Source organism: Xiphophorus hellerii, chromosome 16 (assembly GCF_003331165.1).
Source record: "Xiphophorus hellerii strain 12219 chromosome 16, Xiphophorus_hellerii-4.1, whole genome shotgun sequence".
Lineage (NCBI taxonomy): Eukaryota > Metazoa > Chordata > Actinopteri > Cyprinodontiformes > Poeciliidae > Xiphophorus > Xiphophorus hellerii.
This window is the reverse complement of record NC_045687.1, coordinates 25,474,444-25,491,021: the sequence shown is the minus strand read 5'-3', so window position 1 is coordinate 25,491,021 and position 16,578 is coordinate 25,474,444. Positions and strand designations below refer to the sequence as shown.

The 16,578-nt window shown below is 37.8% G+C and overlaps 1 protein-coding gene across 1 annotated transcript; it reads left to right on the top strand.

Moving 5' to 3' along the window:
- Positions 1 to 1,956: 1,956 nt before the first annotated feature.
- On the top strand, positions 1,957 to 15,873 carry aoc2 (amine oxidase copper containing 2). The gene is made up of 5 exons (XM_032588010.1): positions 1,957 to 3,575; positions 6,714 to 6,832; positions 8,715 to 8,881; positions 15,057 to 15,189; positions 15,280 to 15,873. The coding sequence occupies exons 1-5, from the start codon at positions 2,003 to 2,005 to the stop codon at positions 15,568 to 15,570; spliced, it is 2,283 nt and encodes a 760-aa protein (XP_032443901.1). The 5' UTR covers positions 1,957 to 2,002; the 3' UTR covers positions 15,571 to 15,873.
- Positions 15,874 to 16,578: the final 705 nt, after the last annotated feature.

Genomic DNA, 16,578 nt, shown 5'->3' with positions numbered 1-16,578 from the left:
ATCACAGGACAACATGAGAACACATGAGAACAGTGAGCAAATACCAACTCCATTCAGAAAGAATGATCCTATTTATCAAACAGTGCATTAGGTTCAGTTCACTCTCTTCAGATTAGTTTAAAATATCTAAGGCAGGGATGCCCAAGTCCAACCTTCAAGAACGCTTACAGTTGCTTAAACCAGATACAGCAAACATGTTAATTTTTAGAAGCTGAAAATGTAAAATAGAATGTAAAACACTCTCCTCCTCCATTAAACTTCACTAAACTTCACTCCATTAAACTTCACTGCAGATGGCCTGGCAAGCTTCTCAAAATAAGTCACCATGGTAACTTGTGTGTGGTTGTTTTTGTGACGCAACAACAGCAGCAGCACAGATCGAAGAGTGGAATCTTGCATGTGTGAACTTAGAGGAATGTTTGACCTACAGCTGATTTCTAGGAAAAGTGATAGGTTTGATTGATCTCTGAGTCAGAGTACATGAGGTGCAGAACACAGATGTAACTAAGTAAAGCTGATTGTTGAGAATGACTGAATAAACACAAAGGAAAACAAAGAAAACAGGAAAACAATGGGTAAGCAAAATCTACCTATAGCATAAATCCCAAGAAAGAACACAAACAAAACAAAGGAACAACAAAAACCCAGAATCAAGCAATGAAAGCAAATCCAAGTCCAACAGATTCTCACACTATTTTTAATGCATCAGTGATGGAGAGTGGACCTCAAAATATACTATGTGTAAAAGATGGTGGTAACTATAAATTAGATATAAACTGCACATGCAGTTCAATATAACTAATTTTGGACCTCAATAAAATTCTAAACAAGTGACTGTATTTTGATTCATTAGTAATTAATTAGCATTTAATGATAACAGATGGATATTAAAATGGAAATAAGATTAGAATTAATGAAGACTAAGTGACTGTGGTGTTGATATATTCAATCCAAAGCAAGTTGCTGTACTTGCTGCATTGTTTTGGCATGTAGGTTGCAAAGTGCTGTTTATAATTTATCCAGTTTAAAACTGGTTTTAATCCAAATGTTTAGTGTTTACTGATATAAAAACAGTTATGCTAACCTTTCATTATATTAAAAAATCCTTAAAGTAATGTTTCTGAAAATGTGTGTGAAAGCTATTAGTAAGCTCCCACAATTAGTATTTATAGCATAAACACATTGTTTGAGGTGATAAATAAATGACTATTTTCAAGGAGAAATTTGCAATAAGATTCCAAATTTTATATATATATATATATATATATATATATATATATATATATATATATATATATATATATATATATATAAACACACAGTACAGACCAAACATTTGGACACACCTTCTAATTCAATGAGTTTCCTTTATTTTCATGACTATTGACATTGTAGATTCACACTGAAGGCATCAAAACTATGAATAACACATGTGGAAATATGCACTAAACAAAAAAGTGTAAAACAACTGAAAATACCCCTTATTCAATCCAGTGTTAGTTTCTTCAAAGTAGCAACCTTTTGCTGTGATTACTGCTTTGCACACACTCTGCATTTTCTTGATGAGCTTCAAGAGGTAGTCACCTGAAATGGTTTTCACGTCATAGGTGTGCCCTGTAAGGTTAATAAGTGGGATTTCTTGCCTTATAAATAGTCATGAAAATAAAGAAAACCCAGTGAATTAGAAGGTGTGTCCAAACTTTTGGTCTGTACTGTACATATATATATGTATATATATATGTGTATATATATATATATATATATATATATATATATATATATATATATATATATATATATATATATATATATATATATATATTAGAGAGAGAGAGCGAGAGAAAGAGCATTCCAAGAAAAAAAGGAGTGTCAAGAGGTTAAGGGTCCATGTGGGGAGGGATTGGTTACATTTCGATACGCCTCCCCTTTCCCACACTATTTAACTACCACAGCCCTCCTCCCCTTCAGAATTCTTGCCTGTCTTTTCTCCACACTGTGTGTAATGGTAGAGAGGAGGATGAACTCCCTTGTAAAATGGGCGCTCATACTTTTTGGACTTTTGTCGGTCATTCTCAACATCGTCCTCATAGGCATCCACTCGGGTAGGAAGCCCAAATGTTCGGGTCAGCATGTCCACCAGCTGAAAGGTAGACACGATGACCGCAGCCTGGTGTTTGCTGATCTCACTCAGGAGGAGTACTTGCAAGTCCAGCAGTACATGCTTAAACAGAGGGAGCTGAATATCTCCACCAGACAGACCACCATGCCTTCGGAAAACTTTTTATTTCTAATTGATCTCTCACTACCAAAGAAATCGGAGGCTGTGGCGTACTTAGACGGGAACGGCAAAAAGCCAGTGAGAGAAGCAACAGTGGTGGTCTTCTATGGCACGAAGGGCCACATCAAGGAGTATGTGGTGGGGCCTCTCCCCAAACCGACAAACCACAGAGATGTAACGAACGAAAGATACAAAATGGAATTACCTATCACCAAGCGTCTGGTTACTGTCGGGGAGTACGCTTTAATGTTTAAATTTTTTGACACAGAGGTCTTCTCTAAGTTAAAGAAACTCATGAAAGAGAGTTTTGGTGTGGATGGTGAAAAACGCTTGAATGCATTTGAACAAATGCCCCGTGGGGTCCAGTCAGGGGACAGAAAGACTTGGGTTTCCTTCTTCAGAGACATGAGCGGCATGTACATTCACCCGGTGGGTTTCGAGGTGCTGCTGAACCACGAGAGCACAAACGCATCTGAGTGGAAATTGGAGAAGCTGCTGTACAACGAGGATTATTTTGACACGGTGGAAGAGCTTAAGACGCAATATGATAAAGGGAATGTGAAAAAAATTGTCTACAAGAAATCTCCTGACTACGGCTCTCTCAAGCCTAGAAAAAAGCCGCTGCAGATCCCACCCCAGCAGTTTTATGCAGAGGGAAAGCGCTACAGTATTCAGGACAACCACGTCTTGTACCTGGACTGGAGCTTCGCTTTTGGACTTAGTTCTCTCACAGGTATGAGAGTGTTTGATGTGAGGTTTGATGGTGAAAGAATCGCCTATGAAATAAGCGTGCAGGAGGCGATGTCGGTGTATGGTTCAGTGACACCAGGGATGATTATTACAAAGTTTTTGGATTCAAGCATCGGGATCGGGCGCTTCGCACATGAACTTGTTCGTGGTGTCGATTGTCCTTATAACGCTGACTATGTTGACACATACCGGTACATCGATGTCCCGGTTCCAGTCAGGTTCAGGAATTCCATATGCATCTTTGAGCACAACATGGGTCAGCCCCTAAGAAGACACTTCTCTGATTTTTTCCACAACAGTTACGGTGGGATGGTGAACAGCGCTTTAGTCTTCAGAACAATAACAGCTATAGGAAACTATGACTACATGTGGGATTTCATCTTTTATCAAAGTGGATCAGTAGAAGCCAAAGTGCACGCGACTGGCTACATCTCCTCTTCCTACCTGGTCAACGGTAGTCAGGAGTACGGACACCAAGTGGCAGAACGAGTCCTCGGGAACATCCACACACACTTCATCAACTTCAAGGTGGACCTAGATGTGGCAGGTAAGCATCATATTATTTAATGTCTAAGTGACCTTTGGAAATTAGTGCTCTGTTAGCTATTCTCTTTACATGTGCAACATTTGGAAATATGAATAAACAGTTTTTCTTATTAGGTAGGAAAAAATAATTCTCCATACAGTTTTGTTAAAATTCAAATTAATTCAATTGAAAAAAATATTTACTCTTTGATTGATCCCAGAGGTAAATAAGTAAAGCCACGCTAATTTTAAAAAACATTTACCATGGTAATTGTTTGTAAAAAAAATGTATGACCTGAAGGTTTTGTCAATGAAAAAGAGAATTCTGTCTAGATTCCATTGATCAATGAATTACAGGGTGATTAGGTTTAATAGATTTTCCCCCTATATACAATACTCCTTTTATTTCATTCATATTATTGGACGCAAATCATTGAACTTTTTATGCAACCAAGCTGTCATGTGTCACGTTTAATGGGTAAAACTCATTACTGTCCTAACACTGACATAAACTAAATTATGCTATAAATCATTTTACTGTTTCCTCTAACTTTACATCTGTCAGATTCCATCTCTATAAATGGAATATCTCAAATTTATTCTTACCACTTAAACATTTTTGACTTCAGCATGCCACAACTCCAAACCTAGATGTACAGTCCTATTCTGTAAAATAACTGGGTGTAACTGTGTGGTGAAGGGTGCTCTATGGAGTGGCAGCTCGGCTTGGGAAAGCAGCTCCAAAGTGGAGCTTTGGGTAAATGGACGGTGCATAGTATGAGCAAGTGCTTATGCACTCCCAAATGGCTGCCATGGGAGATTCAAGGGTTTCAAGCACAAAAGAATTAAATTAACTTCTATGCCTTAAAAGAATGGAAATAGTAAGAGAAATGATCCTAGAAGACCAAATCTCACTTGTATTGATTGTATTGTGGGTAATGCAACTGTCTGACATACAGTATATCTAACCCCTCTTCCAAACAATTTAATTACTTTTTGTGCAAAAGACAAGTTCGCACTTGTCTTTTGCACAAGTTAAATCAAATTAAGTAAACATACAAATGCAGATAGTCAAAATAAATAAACCTAATATTAATAAAGTCAAATTGATCAGCATTATACCCTGCAACATAACACAGTGGGTATATTTTTGATGAGAGAATGGCATTATGACATGATATAAAGCTCAAAAGAATTTTACATAATACTGTCCCAGCCTTCCCTGCCAGCCTCTGTTTCCCCCACTTTCATGCTCTTCATTGCCAGTCATTTTAGGTTTGCAGTTTTGTCATACTCTTTCCATTTGTGGAGGCTGTTCTTCATGAGAAGTTTAACGTTTCTGGTCTGTACTGCACAATATATCACAAATTCATTATCACTATATCATTGTACACAACATCTATATCCAATGAACTTCTAGCCCTGCGGTAAATATCTTGGGCTTCGTTTAATAATGTAGCCCAGCTTTACATTTAACAGACAAAAAGTGTCAAAAAATGTCACTTTAAGCTAAACAGAGAAGATAACACAGCTCAGAGCGTGTTCTGTGAAGCTGAATTGATGATCCACTATACACATCCTCAATGCTGGAATATCTCAGCAGGAAACATTTGAGTTGAAGGTGCAGCACTTCTTCTAGTCTGATTAACTTCTGCACATTATTTTCTTTCTTTGCTCACCTGGGTGAACTACCTACTCCTCTATTTAAACTTGAATAAGAACATCAGCATATTATCACTATCAGAGTTTTCCCCAGTGTATTATAAGCCTGGCGGGCCACAAAGTTGTGCCCCCACCAGGCTTAGCATTACATAAATGTTTATATATATATTTATATTAAATACAAAACCTGATTACTGATCCATAATCTCCCAGCCAAATTCCTCTGAAGGCAGCTTACTGTTAGGTAAGGTAAAGTAAAAGGTAAAGGTGCAGATCAGGTCCGGTGTGCAGTGGGCTTGAAGGATTGGTATCTAGAAGTGAGTTTGGACATCCAGGGGTTGTGTGAGAATCTGGGGAGGCCTGGATTTTGAGAGTGAAGAGGTTGTTGCTGAAGAGCAGGCAGGTAGATTAAGACATCAGAGTTGCAGGTGTACACGAAGAGTTTCCGTTCCACAAACGGATTGACACTTAAGTAGGACCTGGAGGCACAGAAGACAACAGGCTTCCAGGCATGTACAAAATAAAAAAGACGTGTCAGATGAAGCCCCGCTTCGATGATTGTGTTGTCTTGCTGAAAGCCATGTGATATATAGCAAATGATGCCTTGCATCACATCAGACATGTCACTCCTTCATTGTATGTGTCAATCCCCATTTCATCAGCAATGTCCGAAAAGAAGCCAGAAAGAAACAGGAAAACCTCTCCCATCCATCCCAATGATTTCTGTGCCGTTATTTTCTGCTTTAGGTTAGAATACTTTCAACAAGGCACCTGTAAAGAGAAATGAGAAGCTGTGTGTTTTTTCATGTTAAAATGGAAATACCGACACTGCTGTTCTTTCTGAAGTAGAACAGTGATGTATGTAACCATATAACCATTTGATTATTTCTACATTTGCTGTGGACAGGACTAACCTTTGCAGGGTGTCTATACAGTGGACAAAAAAGGAATTGAATGTGTGGTTGTTTTTCTCAGTAAATGGAAATCTTTCAGATAGAGAAGACATAGACATATCTGATGAACTCATTTATACTCAGATGAAACCAAAGCTGGATACATTGGATGCCATTGCTCACATCAAGCTTAATGGAAGAGTTGCTCTGCACATCAACACTGAAACACATGAGAAGTCTGCAGTAGAAAACATCATGGTGTGGGCTGTACAGTATGTCCAGCCTTCAGATAACTGAAGGACAAATTCCTGGATAAATGTAATGTAATTTTCCTCATAATATTTAATATATTTCTGATATGGCATAACTTATTTTCCTTTATCCTTCCAATATTCTATCTAAAACTTCCTTTGTGGACTCATTTGCTTTGATTTCTTTGTGTGTGGATTATTTGGGACATATTAGAAATGTCTTTACTAAAACAAAACCCTGACATCTTCAGTACATATTAGACCCACTGTATGAAACAATTCTAAAAAGTAAAAATAGTAAATGCAGAAGCACATTTGTTGGGTTTTGTTGTAATATCTATTTTTCCTTTTCAGGAGTGGAGAATGTATTCCAGATCAAAGACATGGAGTTTACCAATGTATCTTTGCCTTGGATGCCTGATCGATATGCAATGGTTCCTCGGTTGGTGGAAAAGCAGCTCCGTACTGAACAGGTCTGTTCTAATTTTCCTCTGCTATTCTTCTGTCTTTATTTTATTTAAAATAACTTCTACTTTATGATGCATAGCATTACTGTGGCACCTTGTAAGGTGTCACAATAATCAATCCATTATATGTTTGTAATATGTTTGTAATAATGCATTATGCAATAATGCAGGATTTTGTAATTCTTTCTCCCAGATTATGTAATAACATTATTATAACATGTGGAGACGATTACAAAATGTGAATCCTGTTTTTTTAATGATAATTAGGCCTGTCACAATAGGCAATAAATCAATTATTCACATGATAAAGGACAAAGACAATTTTGTTTACAGAGACTGTTGAAGACTGAGAAGGCTGATCTGAGGAACTTAGCTGGAGAAGCAGACTAGACAGAGAATACAGGAACAAATGAAAACAAAAAATAAAACATGACAATTAAAGGATATCAGAACACAAATGAAAGCTAAAGAAAACCAAAACATGGATACTAGAACATAACTGAGGTATAGGGATGATAATCATGGTTAGAACAGAACCCAGATGAGGAAGATTAGAATAACAATGAATAGACAAGATCAGGCATGAGAACAAGATAAGAGACTAACTGAAACAAAAATGTAACTTAAATAAAACACAAACAGGAAATAACCTAGAGAAACAAGACATGACACCAGGACAACTATACATAGCTGTCAAGTCTCCCTTTTTTTCCAGAAAACTACTGTATTTTGCCTCCCTCTCCCGCCGCCCCCCCTATTCCCCCCGCTCTGACAATAGAACCTAACAGGACTGAGGTATTGGACTTGAGAATATTTCCTGTATTCTCAAGTCCAAAACTTGACAGGTATGCCTATGAACCCAAACCCACAAATAAATAAGCAAAGAATTTGAAAAACAGAAATGCATGGAACATAAAACCCCATGACAAAAACACCAAACACCCAGAGAGAATTTCAACCAGAAGAACAAATAGTCTAGCTAGCAAAGTAGCAAGAATGACTGCAGGTATTGAACCACTTGGCAAAAGTAAATGTGGAGATCCTGTTTCCACGTCCCAACTGATCACTGATCAATCTAAGCAGCACAGTAACTTTAAAGATGATGTGGCCATATTAGTCCTCAGTCTGGTTTCTGCAAACATGACATAACACCTAATATGAACATGACGGAGTCTTCACAAATATTTATGACTTTTGTCATAAATATGACAACATATTTATGGTGCCATATTTAAATATGAGAGGCTGGAGGGGGGATGATATTATATCCTGGGTTGTTTCGAGGTTTGTTTATTATTCTGTGTTCATTAGTCTCTTTCTTTGACTCGATCAGTCTTGTTTCTGTTTGTTTAGTTCAGGTCTTCCTAATGATTCTAGTTTGTTGTTGCTCTAGTTCAATTGTTGCTCTAGTTCAATTGTTTCTTTTGTCTAGTTATTCTTTAGTTTTAGACTTATTTCATAGTCCCTCGTGTCCTCTCCCTCGCTCCCTGCGGCACTTTTTTGTAAGTTTTTGTTAGTTTGTTGATAATGTTTTTATTAAACATTCTTCATTTACTCAGTGTTTTTGCCTTTCTGCATTTGGGTCCACAATCAAATCACACATCATGACAAGAGCAGCTTCAGTGGAAAACACTGACAGTGGGAGAATTTTAGAATTAATTGGTAATTCTAAATTACCAATTTTAGAATGACCAATTCTAAAAGGCTGTGTATTTCATGACTGTCACATATGCAAACTGAATGAATTGAATGATGAACTAAATCATCATAAGATGCCAAACTCATCTCTTTGCTTCTCACTCGTAAATCTCAATTTGTTTGTAAATCTGCATATGCCATTTGTCACATCTTGGATTTTGACTGTCAGACTTCTGGAACTCTTCCACAGGAGGCCGCCCTGCGTTATGACACCAAGATACCTCGCTATCTTCACATCGCTAGCAGGAAAACCAATCGTTGGGGTCATCAGCGTTCCTACAAACTGCAGGTGTTTAGCTTTGCAGGAGACCACCTACCAGAGAGCCAGACTGAAGAGAGATCAATGTCCTGGGCCAGGTAGGAATGGACAAATTAAATACATAAATAAATAAAGGAAAATCCATGCTATGGTCCAGTTACTGTTCAATGTGTAACCTGCTTCTCACTTATTGACTGCTTGAGAATTATTATTATTAAAAATTAATGATTTCATTATTAATAAAGTATCAATTATGATCAATATAATTAATACTTCATCAGCCAACCATTGATGATTTCTCAAACTCCTTTTTTCACAATTTATAATCTGATTACAGTACAGCAGCACAAAGTTTGAATAAAAAAAAATAATAATTGCAAGTATACTTGCAATTATTTTTGCAATCTCTTGACCAGGAATGTACATATATGGTATGATCCTTGGTTCATAACATATATGTTATGAACCATAACATGTGAGTTTTGTGTGCCATTTTTGTTTTTGTCTTCACCACATTCTGGTTGTTAATTTATGTCCAATTAGGTCTTGCCATTTTTTATTCCTGTGTTTGTTATTGCTAGAAAGGTTTTTTCAGTTCATTTCTTTGAGTTCAGTTTTATGCATTCTTGTTTTCTGTTCTTTATTCTAACTGGATTTAGTTCTGTGTCCAGCAGTAATTATTTAAAGCTCACATTCTAAAAAATCCTCATGTACTTTTTTAGCAGCACAGTAAACATCCATCATTGGTTCCTCTGATCACCATACTGAACTTCACAAGATTTATTTATTTCCAGTGTTGCATTTATAATGATGGCTGACTCTTCTCGTTCAATGAGCGGCTCAGGTTCCTGGGACAAAGAAGGAAAGCTGAGGGTCTCCTTTTGTTTCCAGCCCTAAATCCTTCTTTTTTTCAGTGCCTTTTCTTTTCTTATTCTTACCCATTTATTCATTAATATTTCATTATATATTTTTGTTTATTTAATGTACTTAACAGAATTGTTGACATGGACTTTAGTTTGTTTTAACTTCATTTGTTGGGTTTCTCACAAGAAAATGTGTATTAGCTTGCAGAGTGAGAACTCCAAGGATCACTGCAGTAATCCTATCCTCCATAGTGCCGTTGTCTCAGCAGCCGCTGTCTGTTGGGGTCTGTCCAGTCTCTGGGACAGTGTCATTGTCAGTCAGCTTAAGTCCATCAAAAACCAGATCAATGTTCTCGGCGCAGTGCCCTTAGTCTGTGCACAATGGCATTATATGATTCCAAATATTTAATCTACAGTCAGTCAACCAGGCCTTTTGACTATACTGTGAATTGACAGTATAGTCAATTCACAACAACACTGAAACTTAAACATAATCTTGTTGATCCCAAGGTCACGATTGGTACTCTAAATTCTTATTCCTGTGGTTATTCATGATTATGCATTAAAGATAAAGTTATCATTTTGTTGTTGCAAAATTTTTGTTTTCTTTATTTCATTCACACAATAGATTCATACAATTCTGCTAGCTTTTGTTGTCATTAGTTATTTTCAAAGACCATTTCCTTATTTCTCTTAAGCTGGAGGTCCCCAGACCTACCGCCTTGTTTTATATGCACACAGTTATCTCTTAAACTCACTTTCCAAGTTGCTCCCAGATACCCTGCTGGGTATCCAGCACAAAAAAATCTCCAAGGAAATTAAGCAATGAGAAATTAGTATTAAATAGGAGCGTCATGGGAACAGTGGAGTTCAGTTTACATACTGCCATTTAACAGCCTAAAACCATATTCAGAGAAATAACACAGTATGGTTATCTACACAGTGACCTAGTCACTTGTGATACGTTTTAATCTTTTTTTTTTTAAATAATTGTGTATTTCGCTTTCTGTAATAATGTAGCATCTTTTACTCTCTTCTGTCTTGATGTCCTTCGATGCCTGTCACTCTTTTGTCAGTCAGTGAGCTTAAGGACTATCAAGGTTTGCCCAGCTGGCCAATTGTTAGAGTCAAGGACTTTTTCTGAGTTCTAGACTTGACTGTGCAGTTTTCAGCTCCTGTCATCACCTGTTTTCCAGTTTCCATTTGATTCACACAGCCTCCTCCATTCTGTGTTTCTAATAACTTCACTTTGGTTAAGTATGATATTTGCAATCATACTTTTTTGCAAAACAAACTTATGTAGTGTAGGTCAATAGCTACCAATCTAACTTCATGTGGCCTAGGAATGAACTTAAAAATAGTTTGGAGAGAGCTTTATGGAATGTTTCTGTGTCTGAGCAGCTGCCTGTAAAGCTTTAACATCAACAACTGCAGTGGAAGCCTTTGGATGCAGCTGGATGCTTCACACAGCTGTAGACTCTAGAGAAAACTAGACATGTTCACTGGAGAAATAAATCATGGCTTTCAGCCTGAAAATTGAATAGGACCACCTTGGGTTTGCAGTTGCCATTACGATTCTGCATTGTGTGAAGAGTAAAGTGTATTTCCTATTTATATTCACCATAAGATTGTTTTTGGTACTTTTATGAGATGCCTATTACCCTTGCTGTCAGAAACAGTTTGATAGAATTTAAATAATTTCAAATTTGAATCTACAAACAAAACTTTAACATGAAAACATGTTGTTAAAACATCATTCAGCTGCATCTTGGGTTGAAATTAACTAATGCATTTTTCTTGAAGGATATAAGCAGACTCTTTCAGAACATCCCTGAACACCCTCTTTATTTTTGTTATGGACCCAGCCATCTGTTGTGGTATTCTCTACTAGAGTACCATCATATTAAGACGAAACCCTGCTTGCTATCTGATGGTATGTGCCCCAAACATAAAAAGTTCTTTTTGTTTTTTTTCCGTGAACATTGTGGCTTCACACTGTGACTGGAGTGGAAAGGCATGACCTTCCTGCAATATAATTGCAGGCCCTTCCTCCCACCAGCTGTCAGATCTACAACCAACACTGTTTCTAAATAACAACCATAAAAATAACAGAACTGAGCTGGGTAACATTCATTTGTTTTTCCAAGTTAATTTTCAGCAAACAAAATTCATGTTTAAAGTAAGGTTTGCAGTCATGCAAAGTGTTGTTTGGAGCTTACTGCTTTGCTGCATATCTAGTTTGAATAGAGGGAAGGAACTGACGTGTCAATCAGATGAAGTCTTTTGGAAAGTCCCTCTTGTAATTGGTGCAGGTTGCTGAAGTGTTGATCCACAAGTGCTCCAGAAACAGATTTTCTCCACTGATGTGGGTACATTCCCTTGAAAAATATTCTGAAAAGGTTCTGATGCCGAGGGCCAATGTAAAGAATCCTGCACGTTAATACGTGGTAGAAACGAACATTTTGACTCGTCTCCTTGCAAGTCAAAATGGCATAACTGACCTTGAACTATAAAATCGCTGCAAGGAAAAAAATGACAGATTCATAGAACTGATTGGCTGAAAGTCATGACCTTGTTTAGCAGTTCAACAGCAAATACAATGAGGTCAAAACATTATAGTAAATATAGAAAAATTTACAGTTTGAAAAATATAATCCAAAAAGATTATAAAAATTTCTATGCAACTCCAGGAGAGAATAAATTGAATGTTTTTGCACTCCTATTTAGGGGTTAAAAATGGATTTTGTATAATGTATCTCTTTTAAAGTGTACTGGTATTAGACTTAAAAAAAATCCCAGTTGATTAGTGCAGTTGGACATTGTCTACAGTAAATAATCCAATTAATGAAAGTTGTATTGCTTGGTCCACTAGAAATTTCATACATTTTCTCATAGACTGACCTCATGTGGAGAGTCTGCGTCTCTCTCTCACTTACTCTGCTGCTGTCTACATCCTGCCTACTAGTAAGAATTTCACAGGACTGCAGTTAAAACAAACTATCCCATGGGCGCTACTTTTAGAAACTCTGGGAACCAAAGACAAAGTAGTCTTCTGGGATATAATGAAACTATGTAATGTTTTAGATGCAATGGAGCTTGAAGTTGTTTAATTTTTCCTTGTTTAGTAAAATACATAGTTTCTTTTTTATTAATCATGGGTCTTAGGATAATCACATTGCAGTAATAGATTATTTTAAATCTAGTAGATAAAACCCCTTTTTCCTTTTCAAATATAATTAGGGCGGATTAGAAATTTAGGTTGAAGATATACAGTATATTAAGTATATATGTTAGGGATTCTGATAGTGTTTAGGCCAGCAGGTCCTGACAGCCCACCACTGCAAGAAATACCTTCAACAAAAAAATTTAAAAGCTTTACAGCCTTCAAGCTTTTTCTAAAATTCCATAATTGCACCACTCATAGTGCAATTCTGCATGTTTTAGGCAATGTGGAGTGGCTTAGGGATTGTACTCCCACCATTTCTTTTCACTTATCAGACTTCTAGCACAAGTCAGACTTGTGTCATGTACAGAAATACTCAGTTTATTTATATTTCCTCCATCCCAGGACAAACCTCTGCTTTCTGCTCACTCCAGGTGTGAATCAGATGATTCTTACTTCCCTTTGGATACTCAAGACAACCAGCACCTCCACTTATTGCTACTGATTTTTCTCCTCCCTCCTCGCTGAAAGCTCTCCAATGTATTATAAGCTTGAAGATACAAACTCTCCAATATTCTGCACTCATCTCTTCATCATCATCATCATTATTTGACAACCACTACTCTCTCTCCTTCTTCAGACATTTCATAATGACTGAAGAACCATAGGCCCTCCTTTTTGCACATGTTTCTGTTCCTTTGCAAATGAACTATTTAACTCCTAAATTCAGTTTCTGCATCTGTTTCTGCATGTTGGTCTGGAAAAGCCCTGAAATTATGAAATCAAGTACATGAGCTCTCCTGACACAAAGCAGAGTCCCTCAGAGGGAATAAGGGTGCAACATTTCTCTTTGGGTCCTCCATGACTCGTGGCCAATCACCAGCAAAGGATCCATCTTGCTTCCTGACAATGTTCTCCACGGGTTTTCTGAATCCCCGTTCAGCCCTAACCAAGGCTCTCAGTGAAATCCCCTAATCCCCTGGTCGAGCACTGGATGGAGTTATCCAAGGGTCAATCCAAATTGTTTATAATGTCTTCCTAATGTTTTGAATACCAAGATAAAGTGATCTTATGTTGAACCCAATTTAAGAAAATCCCACTCCACAAGGCATAATGGAGGTTCTTGTTATTCAGGGTCTTTAAGGTTGTTCTACATCAGGGGTCTCAAACTCGCGGCCCGTGGGCCAACTGCGGCCCTCGGGACGATAGTTTGTGGCCCCTGCCTTAATATGAAAGTTTAATGTTAGTGCGGCCCGCGAGTTTGATATAATTGGCACTTTTCAGTGTTGTGTGCGGAGCTGAACGAACTTACCAATCACGGTGGAGTATATTGCTCTCGGGGGCGGGACATCGGCCGGGCCTATTTGCATTTTCTATTTGTCATTATTTGCATGCGGTACATGCGCAATTTCCGCGGCCGCCCCTGCTTCACGTGCTTCAGCATCCAGTCTAGACCCGGAAGTTGCTGATCAGTGTAACGTAATTAAGGTTAGGCGCTGTAACGCTTGGGTTGTGTTTAAGGGAGGAGAGGAGGCGGCAGATTCGTCAGGACGGTCAAAAACTCACAACCACACTGGTACTGGGAATTCCACAGTGTTGTCCTTTAATAAATACGCTCTTCACCAGCCTTACAAAGCCCGGTTGAACGGCTGCTATATTATCAGACATGAAAATTGAGCAGCGTCCAAACAACCCGTAACATTACTAAAAAGTTAGGGAGCTAACATGTCCGTCTAGCACGTTTCTCCCACGCTCTCTACAGAGAAGCCGTGGCGCATACTTCTGACATCATTAGCAATACTAGAGTATCTTAAAGAGACACTACACAATTACGGCTGTTACAGCACCTGACTACGGCCAAATATGGTAATAGGCAATCAGAAAGGTTCGGCTGAGGAGACCGTGTGTGTGAATGCGGCCCAGCCTCACCCAGACTCTACCTCCAGCGGCCCCCGGGTAAATTGAGTTTGAGACCCCTGTTCTACATGTTTCTGGTGTTTCCCATTTGAATAAAACTGATTTTAAAAATCATGTTATTAGTGAGGTACATTATCTTTAGGAAATCATTTTTAGCTATTTTCCTCTTCTGCCTTAAAGTATGTCGGTACGCAACTCCCAAGGACAAAAACTCAATGTCACTAAACAATGTCAGAAGTTGAAATCTCTTTGTAACATCACAATCTGAGCTCTCTGAACATTCCGAGATAACAAACCTGTTTGTTACAGTATATTTTTGGTCTTTTCCAGGTATAAAGTTGCCATCACCAAGCATAAGGACTCGGAACAAACCAGCAGTAGTCTTTACAGTCAGAATGATGTTTGGACTCCAGCTGTTGACTTCAGCAAGTATATTGAAGACAACGAAAGCATTGAAAATCAAGTATGTTGTGACATGATTTGACAAAAGAATGTAACCACTCAAAATACCTCAAATTTGAAAAATATAACCTGCCTTATTATGTGTCTTTAGGACCTTGTTGCCTGGGTGACCACAGGCTTCCTTCATATCCCTCATGCTGAAGACATACCTAACACTGTGACAGTAGGTAATGGTGGTGGAGTCATACTACGACCACATAACTACTTTGATGAAGACCCATCTATCAGCTCTACAGATTCTGTTTACTTCAGCCCTGGTGCTGAAGGCAGCTGTGAGAACAACAGGATGGCATGCTTGACACACGAGACTTGTACCCCCACCCTGGAGACCTTTACTTACCACGGCTTCGACGGAGTCATGAAGTTTGAGGACTGGAAATGATTTATGTGTTGCTGAGCAAAAGCTTCACAGTTATTTTAATATGTAAGAAAAGTTTTGCACTATGTGTTTAACTTAGTGTAACAAATTGAATTAATACACATTATATTGTGGGCCTGCAAATCCCTCTGTATTATGCTGTTTTATTTACCTATCATAAACACAGTTGTTTACAGGTGAAAAACAGTTTTTTACCTTCACTAAAGCTAAAAAAACGGTTTTACCTCTGGTGAACTCTAATGATATACATGTAAATACATACATATATATAACTCTGGAAATAATTAAGAGACCACTACAAAATGATCAGTTCTCTGATTTTACTTTTTATAGGTCTATGTTTGAGTAAAATGAACATTGTTCTTTTATTCTATGAACTACTGACATGTCTCTGAAATTCCAAACAAAAATTTTATATTTATTTGCAGAAAATGAGAAATGGTCAAAAAAACCAAAAAGATGCAGTGTTTTCAGACCTCAAATAATGCAATGAAAACAAGTTCATATTCATTTAGAAACAACAATACTAATTTTTGAACTCAGGAAGAGTTCAGAAATCAATATTTGGTGGAATAACCAGGAGGTTTTCAATGCAGTTCAGTGCAGTCGTCTTTTTTTCCAGAGCTTTTCCAGAGCTGCATATATAAATTTATATATATATATACACTGCCTGGCCAAAAAAAGGTTGCCACCAAAAAATGGTCACACTCTCTAATATTTTGTTGGACCGCCTTTAGCTTTGATTACAGCCCGCATTCGCTGTGGCATTGTTTCAATAAGCTTCTGCAGTGTCACAAGATTTATTTCCATCCAGTGTTGCATTAATCTTTCACCAAGATCTTGTATTGATGATGGGAGAGTCTGACCACTGCGCAAAGCCTTCTCCAGCACATCCCAAAGATTCTCCATGGGGTTAAAGTCTGGACTCTGTGGTGGCCAATCCATGTGTGAAAAAGATGTCTCATGCTCCCTGAACCACTCTTTCACAATGTGAGCCCGATGAATCCTGGC

Excerpts from the sequence above, each read along its gene's own strand:
- aoc2 (XM_032588010.1), top strand. The coding sequence starts at position 2,003 with ATGGTAGAGAGGAGGATGAACTCCCTTGTAAAATGGGCGCTCATACTT. Across the intron at positions 8,882-15,056 it reads AGATCAATGTCCTGGGCCAG|GTATAAAGTTGCCATCACCA; the intron begins GTAGGAATGGAC and ends GGTCTTTTCCAG. Across the intron at positions 15,190-15,279 it reads ACGAAAGCATTGAAAATCAA|GACCTTGTTGCCTGGGTGAC; the intron begins GTATGTTGTGAC and ends ATGTGTCTTTAG.